Genomic DNA, 24,350 nt, shown 5'->3' with positions numbered 1-24,350 from the left:
ACCTTGAGCTGCAGTGACACAGTGTACAACCACACACCAAATCATGTGATAATTTCCCCCTAAAAGCAAGGGGATGGACTTTTCTCTAGCTAAACAGGAGGAGACATTACCCAGCGATGAGTAGGACAAAAAGGAAGCATGTTCGGCTACTATTAAGATAAACAGTCTGATACAATACAACAGACGTGTAACAGATCCTTTATTTTTCACTCTTTTTGAGGAACTGATCTAAAGAGGCATTGTTTCAACTGTATGGTTATTTTAGAGGCTGCATTAGCTGTAGCTACCTAATAAACTGACAACCTAACATCATGACCCTATATGCAGGTGGCTGGTGTGTGTATTAAAAGTTAATAATTAATTTCCCCTTTTGATGGCAGATGAAATTAAAAAAAAAAAAAAAAGAGATGTTATTTATCATTTGTGTCAAATGATATAAAAATCCAGTTGGTCACGTGAGTGTTTGCCGTAGGGAAATTCAGAGCCATGTTTGAGCTGTGCATTGGCTGCAGCTCTTTTAAAGGTAGAGAGCAGCAGGTGAAGCTGCCACACTGACACAGCTAGGAAATGCAAATGAGATCAGTTAGAGCTGCTCTTCACATTCTCTCTGTATCGCTCGCTTTCAATCTCCAAAACCATTTGCATCCACAAGAACTGAAACAAAGCCATTTCCTCATGACTTGAGCTGTGAGAACCGACCCCAAATCATGACAATGGTAAAGTACTATTTTATTTCTGTCACATTTTACAGTTTCACAGTCTACAAACTCTTGAGTGGAGCAAGGAGGAAGTGAGCAGTTGTTGTCGTCGGTGGTTGAGTTTCAGTGTTGGGAGCCAATGAGTGCTTTAGTGGAGTGGCTTCTTATCATTATAGCATTTTTCTCTACTGGAGTTTTGACTAGGGGGGAAAAGATGTGATGGCAGCTGCTGCATTGTTAAAGTTGTGATTGTGTGGGAGTGTGAAGGCAGCAACAGCAACGACGACCCAGACAACTAAGTGTTAACAGAGTGTAATTAGTGTAACACACCTACGGGCATCAGTAATGTTAAAGTTCACAAAGTTTGTCAAGCCTTCCTGCGACATGTGTCCTTTGTTCAAAATCAGCTTCTTACCCAACTTAGTTTAGTTCTGTTTAATTTACCTGGATTTTGACTGTAGAGTTGGACACAATTTGTATTTATACATTATAAACTCATAGGTGTGGCGCAGGTGTAAGTTTTGAGTGAGACTTAGATCAAGTAGTGTGTGTTTTTGTTACAGATTTCAAAGTTTTTATCGAAAATGAATAGGAAATCATACGTTGTTTTTCTGTTGCGGGGTGTCAGATGTCACTTTTCCTGCCACATCATTTCATTTCATCTCAGAGCCTTTATCGTCTATCTGTCAGAAAACATGGTCATGCAGTTGTTTGTCTCTCAGAGATTGTGCTGCAATGTTTCAGGCAGAAACAATATAAAGTCATCTTATAATAACAAGACTGTGTGTCAATGTTGGGCGGTGACAGCTAAATTTCTCGAGAAACTCTGGTGTGTCACAGGAAAGATTTAGTGTTTTTATTTCGCACTGAGGTCTGAACATGACATGTTTCCTCAGAACGATGGCAGACCTATTTTTTCCCCAAAAAAACCCATGGAAACAGCTTGATGTGGCCACACAACCCTTTTTATTCTGGTCTGATGGGAGCCCCCCCCCCCCCCCCCCCCCCTCCCCCCAAACTAGTGTCAAGAGTTCATGCAGATAAATGTCACGTGGTTGGAGGACTTCCCTGTGTGTTCACACGAAAAGACATATAAATAAACATTGGGAAATAGAGGTAACACAGAAGTGTCAGTCTTCACTGAGAGCTGAAAAATAACATCAATCAGTGGAGTTTAAGCACATATAGTATCTATAGGCTATCTGAGAATAAGTGAAGCGTGAGAATTCAATATTATTATGGCTCATAAGTATTCATATCTAATATAATTGGCAGTGATAACATAGATACACTGTTTCTATTGTCTGAGGCTTGGTGTGTCTTCTCCTCGTTTGCATCAGATTTCACTTCATGGCCGCTGGTCTCTTTCCTTTTTCCTGCTCTTCACTCTCTGAGCCACTGATGCTGAACACTTTTTCGTTTAACACAAGGTATAACTTTGCTATCAGAGAGGTGAGTCAGGCAGAGCAGTTGAACTCTAGTGTCTGAACTGAAGCAGAACAGCGTCACGGTAACTTGACACTAGCCCTGAAATGTAGATACTGTATATTTGGAGTTAAAGTGAGAGATAAAGGCCGTAAACAGCACAGTCCTCTCTCTCTCTCTCTCACTTGATCCCAATTTATCAACGGAAAATCAATTGTTTTCTCACATTTGGTGCGCAAGTCTGTGCAAGGTGAAAACACTTCAAATCCCCACCCCTCCCTCCTCTCTCTATCGTTCTGCCTGTCTATAATCATTTACTTTTACATCAACACTTCCTCCATGGCTGCCCGGCGCTGGGAACACATACAGTAGCTACCGCCGCTCCACTTCCTGATTTTGCTCAAAGTATTTTTTTTTCTGTTTTTTTTTGTTTTGTTTTTAAATCTCCACCTTCTCCTGCTTTACCTGAGTGACATCCCTGCACATGTACTTCTCTGTGATTTCACTTGTGACGTTGAGGAGTTTGTGCTTCAAAACAGCATCGATTCTTAACTGACCGCAGCAGCAATAAAAGGTCACAAAGATAAGTGATGGGGGTAAAACTCAGTTCTTTAACTTACGTACAAGTAGTAATACCTGAGTACAAATGACAACAGTAAAAGTACTTATGTATCATAGTTTGTTAGATCATGATTATTGATATAGAAATATGTACATCACTTTAATATTGTTGTGTTTAATGTGGAGCTAGTTTTGATAACTTTATTTACTACTGTGGAACTTGTGACTTTAACTCTGGGGGTCAAAAGTCTTATTTTAATTTAACCTATAGTAAATTGTGATGTCTGTATGCTGTTATTTATGTATTAATCTGAATATGCAAAGTTATAAATGAAAGATGCCACACAAATGTAGAGATATTGTAATTTGTGTGATGTATACTTTTCCACAACAAGACAACAACCGCCTATAACTCTTCTATTCTCTGAACTGGTCACATTTATATGTAATAAGAATAAAACCCAGTTTTAACAGCTTTATACTTACTCATGATGATTTATGTTTACATTTATGTGATATTTTCTTCATGTAAGCGTTGATGTTATGTTATTGTCAAATTATAAATCTAAGCAGGGTGTGCTCTGATCTACATTTAACACTGTATCATACAGTAAGGGTTGAAAATTACCTATTACATTAACCACTCAATATTTATGCCAATACATTATGTATTACATATCTCAGGCGTGACGATGAAGCTGACACACACCTGGAAATAAGTTATTTCTAGCCAGAAATGCAAATCAGAGCATCTTGTCTGATCAATCTCTAAAGGTTTCTGTGTTTTTCAGAGCTTCTTCGGAAAACTGAAGAACCTGTAAGTATACTGTACTCCCCACTAGTAAAATCTAATTGTTTTTTTGCGGCACTGTAAATAAGATGCCCCTGCACCCTCTCACATGTGCTCCCCTCCCCACCTCAGACACAGCGGACCTCCAGCACCACCTAAACGAACAGGTGAGACTTAATCACACCATTGAATGACAGGATTTTTATTTTTATTTTAATTCCTCCTGTTGATGTTTCTTCCCTGAATGACTTTTAATCAATCTCTGATGTGTTTCAGATAACAATGCAGGGTTTGCATGGCCTCAGGATGAGTTTGTGAGTGAGAGATTCTTGAATCTGTGTGTGTTTGTGTTCAATCGAATCACTATAAAGAGACAGAAGACAAGCACAAAGGGACACAAAACAATCACAAAATGATGCCAAATGTCATCAAAGGAACATGAAACACTTAAAAGAGACAGGAAACAACTAGAACCTCAGTTTTAGACCTTGAGCTGTTGGGCCTTTTACATGTCTGTGCCCACCAGCCCATTGTCTCATAATCCATCCATGCACTTCCCTTTAGCTCCAGGGAGGGAATACCTTATTGATTTAGTGAAGACGTTTACTTTTTATGTAAATCTAAATGATTTATAATATAATTTTTCTCTTTGGCTTTTCACTGACTTTCTATACCAATGTTACACTGCTGTAAACAATATACCATAAGATGTAGACATGGGCTTCCGGTCTGTTTACCTATGGTCTCACTTGACTGAAACCACATCTCAGAATGAATCAGATCATATTCTTAAAATACAACATGCATGCACTTTTATAGCAGTTTCATATTCACACCTTCTCATGGCAGGACGATGAGGAGGGCGACATGTACGAGGCACCTCCATGTGAGCGTCCAGCTGTGAAAGTCCCACCGAGACAAGTGGAGGAGAATGTTTACCTGGGTAACAACACAACACTGAGTCATTACGGCTAATAGGGTTAATAAATAGTTCAAACAGATGATCAGTGAGACAATATATAAGACTGACTTTTTCCTGCTAACTGATGCAACTTTGTGCAGAGAGGACGTCCAGCCCTGCTGTTCCACAGAGGCAGGCTGCTCCTCCACCCAGGCCGGGAAAAGCTATGGTAATGTGTTTGTGTGTCACTGTATCTGTCAAGAGATGTTAAGACTGTTTGATGTGTAACCTTTGATGTCATAACAACATGATTTCACTATACAGAAGCCTCAGCAACGTGCAGATGCTTTCAGCTATGAAACCAACACCAGGAAACGTGAGTCATTCATCTGTATCCATCTGCAACTGCACAAGCTACATTGCATTTTTTTTTTTTAAATATAAATGCCACCCCTCTTCATCTCTTTAAGTATTTTTCCTTCAATGTGATACATACAACTGCATCCTTTTCCCTCCCAGCACCTGAAATAGACAGAACTGAGAAGCCTGGGAGAAACAAGATGATGCCCCCACCACCGGTGCGGTCTGTACCCGCTCCAGTCCCTGCACCCAACACAGAGGAAGGTACAGAAATCCCCCTCCACCATATAACACAGATTAGCCTTTTTTGATGCAGCAGCATGTAAAATGACTATAGACAGAGAGGGAGGTAAACGTCCCTATTTGTTTTATTAGTCATGTTCTATTTAAAGAAATAGGTCTTTGATAAAATCGCGCCATGAAAGAATTTACATTTGCTGTTACTGGGGGAAAAAATGACACAATGCACAGTCAACAATGTATTGTCCTCAATGTTTCCAACAGTAACAGCAGTTTGAGCTGAGTGAATACATAAATGCAACAAGGAGTGGGTTGATAAGAAGCAGAAACAAAGAAGAGAGTGCCCTCTACTGTCCTGCCACTGAACTGCACCTTAGTGTGTCAGCAAGCAAGCAGCTAAATACAGTATGTTGGAGAAATTGTGAAATAAAAAATAAAGAAGTTACTTATTGCACTGTCTCAGCAGGAGAGGTTTGCCACATCCCTTTATGTGCGCAAGGTCAGGGGTCAAAAATTACTTTTAACCCATTGTTGCAATACATGGAGACATATTTGTTTTGACAATTTCCTGAATACCTTCATATCTTTCACATAAAAGAATATTATAACTAATGGTGGAAGAAATACTCAGTAGCCTACTCACTACTCAAAACTAACAGAAATTACAAAATTGATACTATCACAATATACAGTAAACTTCTAAAAGTAAAAAGACTTGCATCACTTTAATATTGCAGTTTGTAAAGGTGAAATCATTTTTAAATATTTCTCATGTCTTATGCTGCCACCTATATAATATAGATATAATGTGTCATAATTCTCTTTTTTTCAGTTTTATTATTATTTAGAGTCCATAAAGTAACTACATACAATATACATTTTAGTGATGTCAAAGCTGCTGAACTGCGGTGGAGCAGAAACATATGGTAGATAAAAATGGAAATACTAAACATGTTGTGCAAGTATCACAAACTTGTACCTAAGTGGAGTGTTTCTGTAACTGTATTTAGTGACTGACGACGTGTCTCCTTTAAGTAATTAATTGATTAATCACTTAATTGAATAGGTGGCTCATGGTGTGTTTGACTATGCACTCTATATTGTTCTAACTTTTTATTTTTTTTTGTTTTTGCAATTGCCGAGGCCTCTCGCCACCACTAGAGGTCGCACCTCAGATCACTGTGAAATTTTCCCCTCTGTGTTTCAGATGTGTATCTGGATCCAAATGAGGAACAGGTGAGTTTTTCTTCTTTTGCAGGACAGGTCGAGGGATATGATTCATGTGCGCTCTTGTGTGTCTCTTAGCAGAAGGGTTGCTTGCTAATTAGGGCCTTTTTAGTAAAATCAAAACCATATGAGCAGGGATGATGGCCGGACAACTGTGCAGGCCATGGCATTCAGATGAAACCGTTTCTCACCAAGCCAAGTTGGGCCAATCAAGCCTGGATTAGTGAACAGGTCTAACTGGGCACAGGCTCAAAGGACTAACGGCTCCGAGCATCTGTGAAGTGAAGTTTTTTTTCCTTCTTCTCCTTCTTTTTATTACAAAATTTCAGACTCAGGTTAATGTGCTGATGTCCTGGTTGTGTTTTTGTTAATAATCTGCATCTGCTGGCCAAACCTAATCCAACATTTGTCTTTTTTCCCTTCATAACTTTTGAATCAAATATAGTCAAATCAGTAAACCTCTTCAAATAAAACCAGCAACTTCAAGAGAATCAGATCCGGCAACTCAGGTTTTCCTTTCTTTTTCTGTAATATTTTGTATAGTGCTTTCAACTGTGCGGCCTCTCTTCATCTCCCAGTGTGAAGTAAACACTGCAGATTACTCCTGTAAAATGTCACTGAAAGAGGCGTAAAATGCCTGCAGACAGCACTGCTTTCAGTCTGTGGGTCTCGGGCCTATGTAGGAGGTGCGAGGGGAACCTATAATGCGTCTGTACCCACTGGCCCATTGTTTCGTAAAACGCCCATAGAATGTAGATGCCTCGTTCAGCAGCCGATTATCTTCTGTTTGCCTGGGCGAGGGGAGGATTCAGAGATAAATCTGATAGTGCAGCCTGAGACAATTATACATGAGTTCAGTCAGAGACACTTGCACCAAGGAACTGAATTTTATAAACACACAAATGCCAGAAGCTAAATGCATAAAGAAGAGGCAAGTTCATATCAGTCCACTAATAAAAACAAGGAGCAGGAATTCTTCAGATTTTACACATTGTGTTCGTACATATGCTCTACACATCTTGTGTTTCAGGAAGATAATGATGACCTGTATTTGGAGCCAACAGCAGGTAGGTTGACTCCCATTTCACAAGCACTGTCTGTCTGCCAGCAACTATTTCAACATATCCACCACACACAAAGACAGCTAGGTTACATTTCCACTTGATGGAAAACATGATAAAAAATTAAGATTTGCTCTCTCTCTCTGCTCCTCAGCCTGCGCCCCACCCCCGCGTGGGCCAATGAGGCCGATGCCTCCATCTCCCATACCCATGTAAGTGAATCTCACCTTTCGTTGAAGCAGCTTTCATGCTACCATCAAACCAAAACATGACAATATGCACTAAAAATTAAATAACCTGTGATAAAATTGGTTTTACAGTCCAATCAGCAGAAAAATTCAAATGTGGTTGAGGTAGTGGTACTAAACATCTGCTTTATCTGCAGGATGAAGCCTCCTGTTCCCAGAGCCAAGTCTGTGAGTGTGTCTATTCATCTCTGGACTTACTCTTATCATTTCCTTATGCCAAGCTTTGTCCTAATTTAAAGTGAAACGTGAGATAAACGCTGAATTAGAAAGTTGTCGGTTTAATTCTGTATTTCCATGATAGGACCATTTCCCATGTAGGAAGTTAGTAACATCTCTTTCCTCTTTTTCAGAATTCACTCTTGCCTTCGTTAAATGAAACAGGTAAAGAGCAGCTCTTCTTTACTCATCTGCATGTAAATGATTTTGATGATGATGAAGAGTGCATATCTTGCCTTTCTAGCTGGAAGACGGGCCACGTTTCCGACCAAACTCCCCCCTCCAACCCCGAGTGTGAAGCCTCCTCTTCCTGTGAGCCTGAAGGAAGCTAAAGCCAGGTAAGAGGTGCAACAGATGAGAGATTAACTGACTCCATTCACAAGAGCATGTATCAGATTTAAATTCAGTGTATAACTTCAGCCTTCCTGTCTTTATTCTAGCCCTCCAAATCTTCCTATGACAGGTCCTAAGCCGGGGGGTAAGCTCACACTTTTTCATTTAAATCCTGAGGGATGACGATGATCATTTTGGGGTTGGGTTGCATAGTTTCTTCTCTTCATGTAATTCAAATATCTTCTATTTGTTTTCCAGCCTCCTTCGGTGGTATGAGGCCATCCAAAGAACCGGGGAATGAGGTACGGTGTGTTATTTCATTACAGTGGCATGTATTAGCAACAAAAAGTACAAAAAGTGAAGTATCAAAACCTGGTCCCAAGTGATGATATAAGGTCATATATGACATTGTTTGATTGGTACTGGTTCGTTAATGTTAGACTTTACTGTTTATTGGTTTAAAAAATGTCAAAATTTGTTTGACATTTTACTAATGCAGCAGTTCTAAACCTACAGGCTGAGACCCCCCTTAAAGTAATAATGGGGTCAGTAAATGCCTGGGAAGTTTCTCTGCATGAACGTTTTCTATAATCGATAATTTTAGCTCTTTGGGGTTCAAACTGTGATTTTCAAATAAAACACACTGATATCTTTCACTATGAAGGGCCTCAAGTAGACAGTAGGTTTCTTGCTGTATTTTATGACTGTTTGATGTTTAACATACAATCTTACAGTACTTTGAGAAGTGAGATAATTGTAGTGGAGTAAAAAAGTTAACATATTACTCTTAAATGTGGCGAAGTATAGAAGTATAGAGGGGAGTGAATACAAACACCTCAGAACTGCACTTGCACTTGAATATTTATATTTGAAAACATGTATTTAGTTACTTTCCACCACTGTTAAATATGGGATTAAATCTCTGTAACTGATACACTTCCTGTCTGCCATCTCCCAGAGTAAAGAGTGGTTTGCTGGAGACTGCAACAGAAAGAAAGCTGATGAGCTCCTACAGAGGGTCAACAAGGTAAAGTCTGATGTTTTCCTTCATGGTGAATAAGCAGCTAATGACAGGAGGAGGAGGAGGGGGGGGGGGGGGGGGTTGTTTTCAAGTGCAATTACTTTTTATTTACATGCAGATACAAATGCTTAAGGCCAGGGTGCTGCACGGGCCATGAAGAAACTTGTTTGTGTTTGTGCATGTTCTCACTGACACTTGAACTCAGAACTCAAACAAAAGCCACACTTGCGTCAGATGCCTTCAGGGCCTCCACGACTGATCTGTTTTTCCCATTTTCCTTTCCTGCACTCTGCACGATAGGTTCAAGAGTCTTTTTTTAACCTCACCAATCATTCTTTTTTTTTTATTTATTTATCATTACTTACTCTTCATATTAGTTTCACTCAGATTGTCCTCTATTTGTCCTCATGTGTTGTAGGACGGCGCCTTCCTCATCCGAAACAGCTCGACTCAGACCTCCCGCCAGCCGTACACCCTGGTCGTGTTCTACCAGCAGAAGGTGTACAATATTCCCATCCGCTTCCTGGTGGAGACACACGGCTACGCTCTGGGAAAAGAGGGAAAGAAGAACGAAGAGGTGAGGGAGAGGGGGGCTTCATCAAGAACAGGATTATGTTATGTTTGCCAGTTGTTTGGTTTGGTTACCTCTCTCCCTTTTTCTCTCCCTCTTTCTCAGGTTTTCACCAGTCTCGACGAGATGATTTCTCACCACAGACACAACCAGCTGCTTTTGATTGACAGCAAGAGTCAAGCGAAGCACACAACGTATTTAACCAAGGCTGCACGTCCTTAAGAAATACACTACTTAAGTCTCTTATATATTGTGTTCATATGGGATAATTGCAATTTTTTGAACATTTCTAGCATGAAAACACTGCAGACAATTTTTTTTTTTTCACTTTTAAAAATTTAAATAGACAAAGCAAACGGTCATTGCGATGAAATATTGGCGAAGACGACGTAAATCCCACAAACTGTTGCTCCACCACACTGAGCAGTCAGATGACAACACATACAAAAGCTCAGAGATCATCAAGTTCTCTCATTTGATTTGTGTCAGTTTTGCACCATGACTCATGCTTTTTAGCAAGAATTGCACAAGGTTTACGGTTCTCTAGTGAAAAGGACACAATCACTAGATTAGTAGATGTCAAACAACAAAGAGTTTTCCCAATTTGCATCTAGAAACTTCGGCATCTCTTTGAGCTGATGCCCCACTAAGATAAATGTCAGTCATTTTATTTTAATCACGAGTCCAGGTTTGGTGTGTATTTTCTCCCTATAGCTTAGTTTTGAGTTTGATACACTTTCATTTTTAAGAGACTGGTATGCTCCACATGTCTATTTTGGTGTGATATTGTAATATAGACGATTCAGTAAAAATGTATCTGCTTTACATTGTTTTTTATCTTATTTTACTGTATTTCTCGCTATGAGAAGACCTGGACCCATGACCCCTGTGAGTAAACTTGTTACGTTGTCCTCAATGCAGAAAGCTGAGGGTTTGTGGCTTTAACCGAGACACTGGTGGATGTGTATGTGCATATGAGTGTGTGTGTGTGTGTGTGTGTGTGTGTGTGTGTGTGAGCTGTTTCCCAGTGGCCGCTGACCAGACGGCGGTGGTTATCTGCTTCCTGTCAGGGTGAGACCACCTCCTCTGTGGCCAAACCATAAATCATGTGACACTACAAGCTGAGAATGATAGGTGTGTGTGCAAAAACAAATAATCAACATTATCCACTTGCGTTACAAGCAAATCTATCATTTTGAGAAATGTGACTTCTCTTTTCACAGGGATATCAGCTTGTATAGGGACAAAAAACAGTGCAACTTGAAATCATCTGCAATAATGATTTATGTACTGAATGAACTGAACACAACCTTTAAAATAAAGGTGTGAAATTGTGGCTGTAATGTACCTGAAATTACACATAAAGAGAGCATCACACAGTTTCAGCTTCAGCTCTGACAATGTCACATTATTATGTCCTTTTGTTTTTTATGCATATCATTTTTTTTCCAGAAGTAATAACACCCGTCTAAGTTGTCCGATCAAATTACATGATAGCCTCCAGTGCAGGCTGAAACTGCAGAGGCTCGTGCAAACTGCTGTATTTGCATAGGCCAGTGGTGTAAATGAGTGTGCTACACGACTTCCTGGAGCCAGTGTAATTTAGCAGGTGGGTGTGGGGGCATCTGCGTGATTACTGCTGGGATGACAAAGCGATATGTTCTCAGGACCCTGACTCCCAACATCACCATGTGATTTGCAACAAACAGCACAACTGCTCACCATCCACACCTGGTAGAGTCTCTTTACAGTGACATCGACCCGATTCGACTTTGAGCTAGAGATTTAATTTCATTTTGTTTTGTACCTTTTATATACTTTTACTTGGAGATGACAGGAAGTGAGGGGAGATAGAGATGGGGGGTGGGAGGATGACAGGCAGAAAAGATCCCAGGCAGGAATCGAACCATTGACGATTCAATTACACGGTCAGTGTCTTAAACCCCACAGGCACCAGGATGCCACAGATCAGAGATTTCCAATCAGAAATCTAATTAATAAAACATAATGTCATACTGCTTCTGCTCCATCGCTATTTAAATTACCTGGAATATGTCCTCTGATATATTATTATTAACTATACAAACATTTAACTGTAAATGCAATCATTTCTATGATAAATGATAATAAGAAACTTAATTTGTAAATCACTTCCCTTCATATTTATATTGTGCATTAACCTTAATTTACTTTACTTACTTTATTTGTTTATTTAGTCGGGACAGTGCATATTAATGGACAGTGAGTGCAGTACTCACTGTAAATACACCGGATTTAGCACTAATGTTGAATTACATCCGTAGTCCCCAAAACAATACAACAATTAACATAAAAAGTCCATAAAGACAGAGGACCGGTAGATAACAAAATAAGTACATTTACATAATTGCAGGAGGATTGGACATGATTCGTTGAATTATATATAATCTAATACAGTTGTGATTGGCATGATTCATTGAAATATAAAAAATATATAATACAGTTCCACAAATCCACATAGGAAAACAAACCAAGTCTTGGACCAAATGCTTGTTTTCCTCCGGCCCCCTTCCTATGTGCCTGGGTCCCAAATCTGGCCCAAATACAACATGGTTGTCAAATGCTGCTTCCACATCCGGACTAAATAGAGAGTAAATATTCAGGCCAATACTGGGAGGTTAACAACCAGGCCCAATCTACTCATGTATGGAAGTATGTGGGCCAAACTTGGGCCATGGCATTCATTGTGTTAACTGGGAAGTATTGTGTTCTTTCATTTTCCTAACTTCTGATGAACTGTATTGTGCAAGCAAGCAAAATCCTCGGGAACAGTATCTGTCTGAATTCAAATGATGTGTGTCTGTTTTGGCCACATCCTGTGTGTAACAGTGACTCACACATCAGCATCAGTGTGGCCCTATACAACAGACCTCTGTTAATTAAAAGGAAATCTTGTCTTCAGACCAACTGCAGTGCAAACTGATAATAATGAATGAATAATCACCACGACAGAAATTAATGTTTGTTTCTTTTAAACTTAACTTAAATGTAAAGATTTTGTTTTATCAACTGTGAACACAACCTGCTGCTCACCGGGCCTGATGATGATGATGATGATGATGAGAGTGGAGGGGCCATGTGAGACCCTGTGTTCGTTAAAGACAAAAAAAAGAAAAGAAAAAAAAAAGATGCAGCTCCAGCCCCTGAGAAAAACACTTTGTGAAGTCATCAGCCCTCTCTGGTACACAGCTATGACACATCCACACAACGACACGCTTTTTTTTTTTTTTTCTCTCTCTATGTGTGTGTTGCTCTGAAGAAATCGTGCAAAGTAAAGGTGGGGCGCTTGTCACGAGCCCTGATTTCGAAGTTGGTGGAAAGGAAGGGGGAAGGGGCTGCGGCGGAGGGGTACACGCCGCACATCCGACCTCTTTGACAGGTCTGAGGTGGTGGTTTGGGTTTGGAAAGGAGAGGGGAGAGAGAGAGAGAGAGGGGACGACACACACACAAAAACCCGAAGACAAGGAGCGGCTTTTTGCGAGGTCATTACTTACAGTTACTCAGCACGGGGTTTTTAGCACAGCCCCCCAGTATCCATACAAGGCTCGAGGAGGAACCGGCTCAGGCGCGAGGCTCAGTAGTAGTTGAAAGTGGACTAGTTTTCTTAGCGGAGGTGCGGAGTTTTTGATTCAGGACTGGTGTAGGGGGGCTAGTGAATGGGAGCAGTCACTGGATTCGTGTGATATCAACGCAAGCCACCCAGACTAGGCTATACCCACTACTACTGCCCATCAATTTTTCACTTTTTTTGGGGACGTTTTAGGGCGCGTACAGAACAAGACCACCTCTATTCCTCCTGTTGTCCCCCTTCCCCTCTCCTTCCTCACGGATTCTTCGGACAGAGAAATCCTTCAGAAATGGCTCAGATACTGCCGATACGGTTTCAGGAACATCTGCAGGTAAGCAGACTCAGAGAGGAGGAGGAGGAGGAAGAGGAGGAAGAGGGGGGCCGAAAAAGCCCTTAAAATAAATCTCTTCTCGCTTCTTTCATATATTTTTTTTTTTGCGCAGCTCCTCGTCCGCGTAGGTCCGCAAACACACCGCACATGTCGCATTTAAATGGAATCTGAAATAGGGGCTGCAGGGTGGTGCTCAATATAGCCACAGGCCTAGTTTTCTCCTGCCGGGCAGATGATGACTTGTAAAAATTGAGATCGTATACAGCAGCTCCAATGCGGACCGGTGTGTGTGCGTGCACGCGTGTGTATGTATATAGGATATAGGCTAGTGTGTAGGCTGTGTGTGTGTGTGTGTGGGGATACGCCGCAGTTTTTCCCTTCAAGTGGAAAAACGCCGCTGTCATTTTCAATCCGCGCCGATGCAACTGCGGTGTTTTGACACTTTTTTTTTCTCTCTCTGGTGCGGACAACTGCACTCAGCTGTTCGCGGATACATTGTAACTGAGAGCTGAATGGCACTTTGCCACTCCAAAGCTTTGTTGGCTAGCATGTTGTTGTCATGTCCTGCAGCAGCGTATTCTTACTCTGTAGCCTTCAACAACAACAACACCACCGGTCAGTGCGTCTGCAAATGTCCAGCTTCTCCTCTGAGCGTATCATATTCATACAGCTAATACACTGACAGTGTTTTTAGACAGTGTCCTCCCAGAGTGGGCCTGTGTGGAGAAGGACAAGCACTTATTTTGCACTTGATTTCGTTAGAATAGTTCAAGTAAGTTCAGAAAACTGCATCAGATTAGAAAAAGAAGAACACAATGTGCAAAATCTTGATATTGCAGCCACTGAAACCTCCCAAAAACCTTCACTTTCATGCTGAAGCATCAATATGATATTGATCTAATTTGTTCTGCTGCTTGTTGTGTTCTTTCATGCCAGATGAGCATCTGTGCAGCTTCAACATGAAAGAGCAGCACAGGCCCTGTAGTCTTGGGTTTTGGTTGGCAGTCTCTTGGTGGAAAAAACAACACAAAATACCCTTGTACAAGCTGATATTAAAAAAAGAAGAAGGAGGAAAACAAGTGGCTGGTTATTTGGGCAGTCTATGGAGCAGCTATTTCCACTATGGGCCCCTTTTCTGTCCTCTCTTGGTTTTTTGGGGACTTTGTTGTCCCGTAGCAGCCCCAGTGCTTGGTGTCTTGCAACCAAAAGAGAAACTTTGTGACGCACCCCTCCGCCTCCCCCTGGTCTGTAGCCTGTTGTTATGGTAACAGCAGGCAGTGAAATGGCCTTTCACTAGGAAAAAAAAAAAAGCACAGAGCCCCCACCCCCCAGCTCTCTCTCTCTCTCTGCTGCTCCCTTCCTCTGGCCAGCAGCCCCACTTTCGTCAGCCAAAGACCCTTTATCCACCAAAAAAAAAACCCCACCACCAGGCTCCTCTGCTCACTGACAGGACTGGTTCACTGTAGCTTGCTGTCTGATGATGGAGGGCAGTGCAGTACCTGGTGGTATAACTACTGTGTTATGAGTCTCTCACTATGTGTGCATGCATGCATACCTTTCCCTTATACATCTCCTGAGAAGATCTGGCCCTGAGACAGTGATAAAGAGCAGACTGCTTTACGTTCCAACCTCCACCGTGAAATCCCAGCTCTGCCCCGGTCGTATCCCCCTGTGAATCTAGGTGGCTCTAGCTGGGTAAAAAATGCTTGGAATTTGCAAACCCAGGACTTTGGGCCTCAAGTTGTTTAGTTTTTTTTTTTTTTTTTTTCTTGGCCTGGTATTTACAGCTCAGTGTCTGCAGTCTGGGTCTGGGTTCAGGGGTGTTACATGGACCTAAGTAGCAGCGTTTTGAAGTAGCCGTTAGTTAAATGCTCCAGATATCTTGGTTACTCCACACAATAGAGTTCTTTAACTGTGGAGTTTTTGTTTAACGCCAACGTGGAGGATGAAGCCCCGGATCTCAGAGCTATTGTTTAAGCTGTGATTCAGTAGTATTCATTTTCTCACTCCACACCAGTAGCTATGGATTTCCTGCCTACCTCACACTGTCATTAGCTGTGTGGTAAAGTCTCGCTCCATCATTACCCTTTGTCTTTCCTGCTTGTTTACTGTCGTATGATTTATGATGCAAGCTTCAGGCTGACATGTCATACTGTACTGTGTCATTCATTGACCAGTTGGATCGGTGCCCCCCGCCCCCCCGGATGCTGAATGTGGGCTACTTCACTGTGGCCTCCCAAAAACTGTGGTTTTAGTTTCAGTGGATTGTGTTGGTTTGGAAGCTGCAGGGAAAAAAAAAGAAAGAAAAAGGAGCTCGGGAGAAATGTGTGTTTAATTACAAATGTGCTAAAAAGTGAGACTCATTTTCAGCTCCTGTGGCTCTGCTGCCAGCTGTCAGAGCAGCGGGCCTACGTACTGTAGCAGCTTGTGTAAGTGCAAAAATGTCCCGCAGCTCTGGCCGCGGTCCTGTCGAGCTGAGTTAGGAGAGTCCAACCTGCTGTTGTGCGGCTGTTTACGGCGTCCTGGTGCGCTGCTGTATCTCTACTGATAAAAAAGAAAAAAAAAGAAAAGATGCCTGCCTGGCTGCCACCGCGTCAACCGACGGATGTGATAGGCAGATGGGAGGTAAGCAGGCCCCCATTTAAGTCTGGCAAATCACATCAGGAGAGGAAGCAGGATGACAGAACAGTTGAACACATCTGTGACTGCAGCAGTGGCTGGCGGGGACGAGCCTGAGCGTCTGTGTTCAGTCACCAAAACTCAATCATGAATGCACTGAAAGAGCAGCTGTTCACACATACAACATGCACACTGTGTCACAAAATAAAGGTAAAACCTGCAATAACCTGGATTATTGTTTGTCTGAAAGAAAGACAGAAAATAGTGACATTTTTTGGGGTGTTTTGTGAATTGCTTTATCCAACCCACAGTCTGAAATTTTACTGTCATATATTAGATTAGATTAGATAAACTTTATTGTCCACCAAAGGGGAAATTTGTCTTGGGTAAGAGTGCATAGCCATATAGCAACAATACAATCAGTAGCCTACAGTGACAGAATTACAGGCAATAGACATATGAAAATCAAATGTCACATTCTTACATCTGAAACCTGCAGACTTTTAGCAAAATGAATGAGATGATTAATCAGCTTCCACAAAGAGTTGCTGAATGTTTTCATGTGGCTGGATTAATTGATGAATTGATTGTTTCAGCTCCAAACTTGTTTTGTTTTTTTTTACTTCTAGAGGAAGCAGAAACACAGTACCTCCTTTTAAGTAATATGGCGAACCAACAGTAAGTTCAGCTAAAAGGGAATTTGGTGATAATTGTCACTGGCGTCGTCCCGCTTACACGTGCGTATCTAATCAATCCATTATGAATGATGATTACAAACATGATGAGGAATGATTATAGCAGTTTCAAGGTTTTCTTGATTACCTGCGTGAACGTGTACGAACCTTTTTAGTGAAAGAAAGTGCAAAGTCACATCGCTTTTCCACGTCTTTTTTGCTGCCTTAACCGTTTTTAATTGTATAATCTCCTTATAATATAAACCCCAAACCCTCACTCAGCTGCTGATGCGACGTGTCAGCGCCTCAGCGATGCGCCGTCCACCCAGTCTATGACTCACCAAATACCGTCAACGCTGTATCATCATCGGTGAAGTTCTGCTGCCTTTTTGTTATTGTGATATTTATGCTGTTTCTGTGAGCTCAGCTGTTGAGGGGTAGAGGGCTCAGAGAGAGTGTGTGTGTGTGTGTGTGTGTGAATATGCATTACTAGAGGCGGTTTATGGGTCACCGCAGACAGTAGGTTGTAGTTGAAGTGTGATTTTAGTCTGGAATGTTCTACTGAGAAGGAGTGCGGAGGGGGGGTTGCCTTCTGGTGAGTCAGTCGCCCCACCCTGAACTGTAAATTGCCAAAGGCCTGTGTTACTGGAAGTGCACTGTACAGGCCTCGCTCTCATCCTTCACTCTTCCTCCTCTCATAAAAGGTGCATTTATCACCGTGGCCTCCCTCCCTCGCATCGGTTCCCTCCTCTCTTGGTTTTCAGCAGGATGCTCCTCCTTTCGTTCCCATCCTTATCTTCTTTCCCCCCCCTGCTATCTTTTATTGTGTTTTTCCCTCCCCCCCCCCTGTCCTCCCGCAGACAATTTTGGCAGTCTTGAGGAGATGCAACATATGGCTTCAGTCCTCCCTCAGGTCTTCTCTCTGGCCTTTTCTAGAGGCCTTTACTTTACATTGTTCGCCCCCATCACTTCACAGAAACCCACTTTGCTTTGAGCTGTGGCTGCGAGATATGGTTGAAATCATTTTCTGTCAGTCGATGACTGAGTTTTGTTAAGTGTAGTTTAGTGTGGTACTTCTTGTTTTGTTTTTAGATTGGACTGGATTTTGACAGTGGGAATATGTAGAGCAAAAAAATGAAATCATACTTTTGCAGCTGAAAATAATATGTGGAGTTTGAGGGTCATCAAACCAAAACAATGAGCTAAAATAGGTGAAAAAGCTCTGTGGGGCTGGTTCATAACTTTCTGTGGGTTTGTGACTCATTTCACATACATACACTTATTAATAGGAATAAATATTGGTGATTGATGATGATCTTTTGGCCTCTCTGTTTGAAATGTATCTATAAATGCTTATAAGAGCTGCAGCAACAGAAAATTAATCAGTAACTATTAATTGACTTATTGCTTATGCAATTTCACAAGCCAAACATTTAACAGTTTCATCCTTTCTCCTGTGAGAATTCAATGCTTTTCCTCAACATGTATGACTCAGCTGAATATCTACGAGAGCTGGACTGTTTAGTCAAACATTGTCAATACATCTCCTTGGCCTGGAAGACATTAGTGCTGACATGTAATCGTTGGAATTAATCAATAGTTGCATCCTTTAGTGTTTCTCTGTGAACTTTTACAGCATCTCTTGCTCCGTCCGCCCCTCGACGGTTACATCCTTCCTGTTTTGTAGATGACATGATGATTTAAATGGTTCAGCGGTCATGATGTGTTGTCCTGCTCCACCAGCCAACTGCGAAATAGTACGGTCCTTGTGACGACTGTAAGGATTCCTTTCCGCTTGCCTCAGACTGCATAATGCAGTCCGCTCCAGTCATCGGAGGCAGAGGGAGAGCTTGTTTTGGTCTGCCCTCTTTCACTTCACAGTTAGTTTGACAATGTGCACAATAATTCCTCTGTTAGGCAGCCGCTAACCTAGCTGGAGCTCCACTCATGTTTGTTAGTTCTGCTAAGATTTGACACAGCAGAAATTGACATCAGCTCGGTGTCTGCGTTTTGTTGCACACTGGGACTTATTGTCATTAGGAAAGTAAACATGCGGAATAATAAATTGGATTTTGTTAAAAGTATTATAATTTATTCTTAGTTTCATTGGATCTCTATTGGGGATTTTCTTTTGGTGTTGCCTCAGACTGATTTAGGCTGAATAATCTAGTGTTAATTAAACTTTTCTTACAGCTGGCTGCTCATACAGATGATTAAATGCAGTGTCAGGGTTTAATCACAGGCTTTGCTGAAACAAAGTAACACTGTGCTTTCTTTCTTTTTTTAAAAAAATTCAATAGATTAGAGAGTGTGAAATAAAACTGTTGTGTTAACATCCTGTTGGGTGCTTGCTGTGTGCCCACGCTTGTTCCCTGGCTCCTCGTACCACCGACCAGACCTCCAGTCTGGAAACACAACCTTTAAGAATATCCCTGGAAAATTGGAGCAGACCTGCTGCTATTTTAAATCGAAACACAGTTTTGCTTCACTACTTGCAGTTTTTTTCCCCCTGCAAGGCAAATGTCAGCTGCTGCCATACATGTTTTCCCACTGCACAGGCAGGACTCCTTCAAAGGCCTTAAAACTTTGTAAAGTTGGAATATTCCACTTCTTCGGGTCCAAATGTTGCTGTAAGGGAGAATCATCTATGTTTTCATTCATTAAATATGTTTTCGGTTCGACCACCATTACAACTGTGAGTTTAATTACAGCTCATAGCGCATCCTCTCCATTGGTTAAACAATACTCCCAACTATTTAGAACTGATAACCAATAAACACTTAGTTTAACATGTGTATACATTGCGTTTGTCAATAACTATAATGTCAGTGAGGTGTGAGGCCATAGCTAATAGATCAACAGATAATAGATTGTAATTGATAAAAGACATCAGCATGTTTGTGAATGCAAAATACTTACTTATATGCAGTTGTTGCATTGCAATTTTTTTTAACTGACTACAGAGAAAACCCCATCTACTGGATGATAATGACGTAATCATGCGGTAAATTAGTATGATGTTTGTATCCTGTGGTTAGCAGCCTGTTAGCTTAGCATAAGACTGAAAATGGGGGAAGAGTTAGCCTGGCTAAACCTATCAACAGCAAATTGTTGTCGATCTTTGCAATTAAACAAATGAGATACAGCATGTTAACCTGTGAGCTTTAGAGGTGCTGTCAGGTGGATTTGTCACCTTTTGACAGAGCCAGGTTTCCTTCTGCTTCCAAGAAAACGTTAAGCTCAGTTAATCTCCTGTTATAGCTTCATGTTTACCACACACACAGGAGAATGATATCAGTCTTGTCATTTGTATACTATGCGTTTCCTGAAACTGTCACACTCTTGCTTAGAAGTTTGCATATGATTACAGATGTTTGACTTGGTGAAAAAAAACTTGAAAAACTTGAAAAACTAATTATACAAACATGTGTATCAATAACTGATAAAGCATCGTATTACTTAATATGTCCAGTTGCAGAACCTGGGCGTGAACCCGGCCAACATCGGGTTCAGCTATCTGACCATGGAGTCGGACAAGTTCATCTGCATCAGAGAGAAGGTGGGTGAGCAGAACCAGGTGGTGATCGTGGACCTGTCCGACCCCACCAACCCCATCAGGAGGCCCATCTCTGCTGACAGTGCGATCATGAACCCCGCCAGCAAGGTCATTGCTCTGAAAGGTAACGAGTGGAGCGACACGTCACAGGCAGCAGCAGCCGCACCACTGGTTATTAGACGAGGGCAAAAAAAAAAAAAAGCAGTTTGGCAGTATTATTAGTGGCTTCATGCCAAGTGCTGCGGTTATTACTGTTGTTTCTATTCCCAGAATAAAGTCTGCATGGCATCCACTCTGTTTATTTCTCCCTAGTTTTAACAGATTTAGCCATATACGAGTCTTTGCCGTGGGAATGCCATGGTCGTGCAGCGACTAATGCTCTGTCATTGCTGTGAATATGTAGAGCGCACTCAGTTCTATTGCCTGAACGTACTAAATTGGTTGTGCAAATTGATTTCCTGCCACTGAATCTAGCCCTTAGAGCACAAACACAAGCGCTGATCAGGATGATTTGCCTATAATGCTTCTCTCTCTCTCCCCCTCCTCCCCCCAACACCCTGTGAGGATAATATTCCCCTGTTTGCCCTTCCCTCTGTGGTCTATCTTTGTCTTCTCTCTTACCTGATTGACACTTTTGCTTTTTCTCCCTTTGCTTTCTGTCATTTCTCAGACGGTGAGTTGCTTTCTGTCTGTCTGTCTTCCCGTCTGGCACTCTGTTGTGATGATACAGTAGCCATGTCTCTCTCATAAAAGCTTCCCACATGCCCCTCTCAAGTACGCCAGAGCTATTTTGACCGCTAATCAATCAAAGGCACAGACAACTGTTTAGAAATGACTTGTGCTGCCAGTAAATTGCATCAGTGTCACACCCTTTATCCAGTCTAACCTGCAGGCGCGTACTGTACTGTATGGTACCCCACTTTTATGAGAACTATACATGTGTTGGCATGACTTGTCGTAGAGTGTGTGTGTGTGCGTGTCGTATGCATCATCAGATATAACACACCGAAAAGAGTTTTTGAGCACTGTGTGTGTCTTTGCACGCCTGTGTGAGCGTGTGTCAGCAGCAGCCATATCAGTGTGTATATCTTTTCCTTGCTGCATATAAAGGATGCTATTAGTGAATCATTACAGCTAATGGTGGTTTGTACAACAGCTGAATCATTCATCTCCTCACCTGTTTGTTTCTGTGCAACTTTATTGGTATATGGAGGTTGTTACTGGTTATGTGCTCATATACTCCAGAGCACTTAAACATTATTACGGCTCAGTTAAACATGCAGTATATTCAAATCTAGTTAGTAAATCATCGTGATCTCCTAAAGCTGCCTAAAATCTGCCTCCTGTTGCCACAGCTCAGGTGCTACCAGGAAGTGTCAGTCAGGTTACTGAGTACTGAGCTTTGCCTATTTTGGTTTTGGTATTATTTTGACAAAATAATGTACTGTATGTGGCTAGATACCACATGTACAGTAGGTGATTGATTGTACATCACCCACCCAGAATAAATAAACTTCAGAGACACTGCACTGATACTGAATACAATGCCCCAAACTACAGAGGTTACAGCATAGCGGAGCTTATTAATGGAGAGTTACACATTTATAACTTAATGAATTACATAATAATAGTAATAATATTTAAAGTGTTAGCAAATCTGACATATTTTCATTGTACTGCTCATATAGAGACAAATAAAGTTCATTCATTCATTCATTCATCTTTATTTAACCACTAGGCCCATATAAATAGACTTTTTCGTTTCTTTTTTTATTTTGAACAACCAACAAAACAGTCTCTCATCTCAAAAATCCATAATTTGTTGATATGTGAGTGAAAATGTAGATTAAAAGTTTTTGTTTGTGTTCCTTATTATTAGTTATGCCACATTTGTTCCTAGCTTAGCATGAATAGTTAAGCACTTGGAATAACGTTATGTAAGACACAGGCTTCATTAGCTGTTGTTTCTGCAGCATGTGACCCAGGTAGGAGACACAGAGTTGTTTTGAAAAGTGTTGAAGTGTTAAATAAGGTGTAAATGATTATTATGCAGGTGAGTGTGTGAAATGATCACGGTTTTTGATGTGAGGTTCTCCGACCTCATTGTAGCCGTCTCTACCTGCCTCACCCCACCTCTGGGCTCAGTTCATCACCCGTCACATCTCATCCCTCTGTTTCTTCACCTCCCTCTCAGCTGCCAAGACGCTGCAGATCTTCAACATTGAGATGAAGAGTAAGATGAAGGCTCACACCATGACAGAGGAGGTCATGTTCTGGAAGTGGATATCGGTAAACACTGTTGCCTTGGTGACGGATACGGCCGTCTTTCACTGGAGCATGGAGGGGGATTCCCAACCGACCAAAGTATTTGATCGGCACGCCAGTCTGGCAGGATGTCAGATCATAAACTACAGAACTGACGAACAGCAGAAGTGGCTGCTGCTGATAGGGATCTCTGCACAGGTATGAGCACACACACACACACACACACACACACAGCGTGGACATGTTTACTCATGCCTTGTTGTACATTAAAAGTGCACACATCACAGAGGAATTGTCATGATTCATCTCTGTCTGTCGGATCTCTTATCTATAAAACGTCATCGCTTTATCTGAGAACATCTTCCTCTCTGCAATTTGCCCCTCTTTCACACCAACGTTGCATTTTCGCTCCCAAAAATAGAGCTTGAAAAGACACTTTCCAGGGCGGATGTAGGCAGAAATGTCTGCTTTGCTTTTTAATGTTTATCTCGGTGGAAAATGATGATTCAAGGCTGTACAGTCAGAGTTGGTGGCTTTGTGGCAGAAGCCAGCTTTCTGTCACATCTACAATACCTTTCTCTGTGTATGTTAATGTAGCTGGTGTATGCATGTATAAATGTCTTAATACTGTCAGACTTTGTGAACATAAAATGCAGGAAGTGTTCACCTGGTGAGCAAGTAATAGCCCGTTTTGAAACATAAAAGGAAAGAATGGATTTGCATCTTTTATCTTTAGCCATCTGATACTGTACTTATGGTAGTGTTACTGAATTAATGGATGCTTGTCTATTTTGCGTCCTTGTCCTGCAGCAAAACCGAGTGGTTGGGGCGATGCAGCTGTATTCTGTTGACAGGAAAGTGTCCCAGCCCATCGAGGGCCATGCTGCTGCCTTCGGGGAGTTCAAAGTGGAGGGAAATGCCAAACCCTCCACCCTCTTCTGCTTCGCTGTGCGCTCCCAGGCTGGGGGAAAGGTGCGGGCCCCTAAATTGTATGCAAGAATTTCACTTGTGATGCTACCACAGAGTATTTTAGTCTTATTTCTGAATTTCATAAAACGATGCTTCATGCTTTTTTAGGTCTCTAAAATAACCTGTGTATGTTGACATCAAGAAAATCTGCGTTTGCAAAAAAAAAAAGTGGTGCTTGTCTACTGTATTCATTTCTTTATGTTGACTTTTTGTCCTCCAGCTGCACATCATAGAAGTTGGTCAGCCAGCCACAGGAAACCAGCCATTTGCTAAGAAAGCAGTAGATGTGTTCTTCCCTCCAGAGGCCCAGACAGATTTCCCCGTAGCTATGCAGGTGAGGGAAGACCTGTACGACTCGTTCATTTTGGACAAACTGAGGGTGACTGCAGTGCACTTAAAACTCTCTCGCTGATCTTTCTCCTCAGATTGGTAGTAAACATGGTGTTATATACTTGATCACCAAGTATGGTTACATCCACCTGTACGACCTGGAGTCTGGAGTGTGTATCTACATGAACCGAATCAGTGCAGAGACCATCTTTGTAACTGCTGCCCATGAAGCCACCTCAGGAATTATCGGGGTCAACAAGAAGGGACAGGTGAGAAACTACTGTAACAGTTAAGGAGCAGTACGTAATATTTTCATCCATGGGCTCAATAACAGGTCTGTTTAGAGG

At 41.6% G+C, this 24,350-nt stretch overlaps 2 protein-coding genes across 4 annotated transcripts in view; both read left to right on the top strand.

The window, feature by feature from the left end:
• Nucleotides 1–609: 609 nt before the first annotated feature.
• LOC310990979 (SH2 domain-containing protein 6) lies at nucleotides 610–9,965 on the top strand. The gene is made up of 19 exons (XM_083978546.1): nucleotides 610–716; nucleotides 3,476–3,501; nucleotides 3,607–3,641; nucleotides 3,751–3,788; nucleotides 4,324–4,417; nucleotides 4,537–4,604; nucleotides 4,700–4,751; nucleotides 4,895–4,999; nucleotides 6,183–6,211; nucleotides 7,233–7,269; nucleotides 7,418–7,475; nucleotides 7,649–7,679; nucleotides 7,862–7,892; nucleotides 7,972–8,065; nucleotides 8,168–8,205; nucleotides 8,319–8,362; nucleotides 9,019–9,087; nucleotides 9,500–9,658; nucleotides 9,758–9,965. Exons 1-19 carry the CDS (start codon nucleotides 708–710, stop codon nucleotides 9,872–9,874), a joined length of 1,134 nt encoding a protein of 377 aa, XP_083834672.1. The 5' UTR covers nucleotides 610–707; the 3' UTR covers nucleotides 9,875–9,965.
• Nucleotides 9,966–13,466: 3,501 nt separating this feature from the next.
• Nucleotides 13,467–24,350, top strand: part of cltcl1 (clathrin, heavy chain-like 1) — a 29,398-nt gene continuing 18,514 nt past the window's right edge. For all 3 annotated transcript variants that reach the window (XM_083979351.1, XM_083979350.1, XM_083979352.1), the window contains exons 1-6: nucleotides 13,467–13,590; nucleotides 20,356–20,563; nucleotides 22,634–22,902; nucleotides 23,515–23,676; nucleotides 23,894–24,007; nucleotides 24,099–24,272. In XM_083979351.1, the coding sequence (XP_083835477.1) occupies nucleotides 13,549–13,590; nucleotides 20,356–20,563; nucleotides 22,634–22,902; nucleotides 23,515–23,676; nucleotides 23,894–24,007; nucleotides 24,099–24,272 (969 nt within the window). In that variant the 5' untranslated portion in view covers nucleotides 13,467–13,548. The remainder of the gene's footprint in view (nucleotides 13,591–20,355; nucleotides 20,564–22,633; nucleotides 22,903–23,514; nucleotides 23,677–23,893; nucleotides 24,008–24,098; nucleotides 24,273–24,350) is intronic.

The sequence above is a fragment of the Trachurus trachurus genome, assembly GCF_905171665.1.
Source record: "Trachurus trachurus genome assembly, chromosome: 9".
Taxonomy (NCBI): Eukaryota; Metazoa; Chordata; class Actinopteri; order Carangiformes; family Carangidae; genus Trachurus; species Trachurus trachurus.
This window is presented reverse-complemented; position numbering and strand designations above follow the sequence as displayed.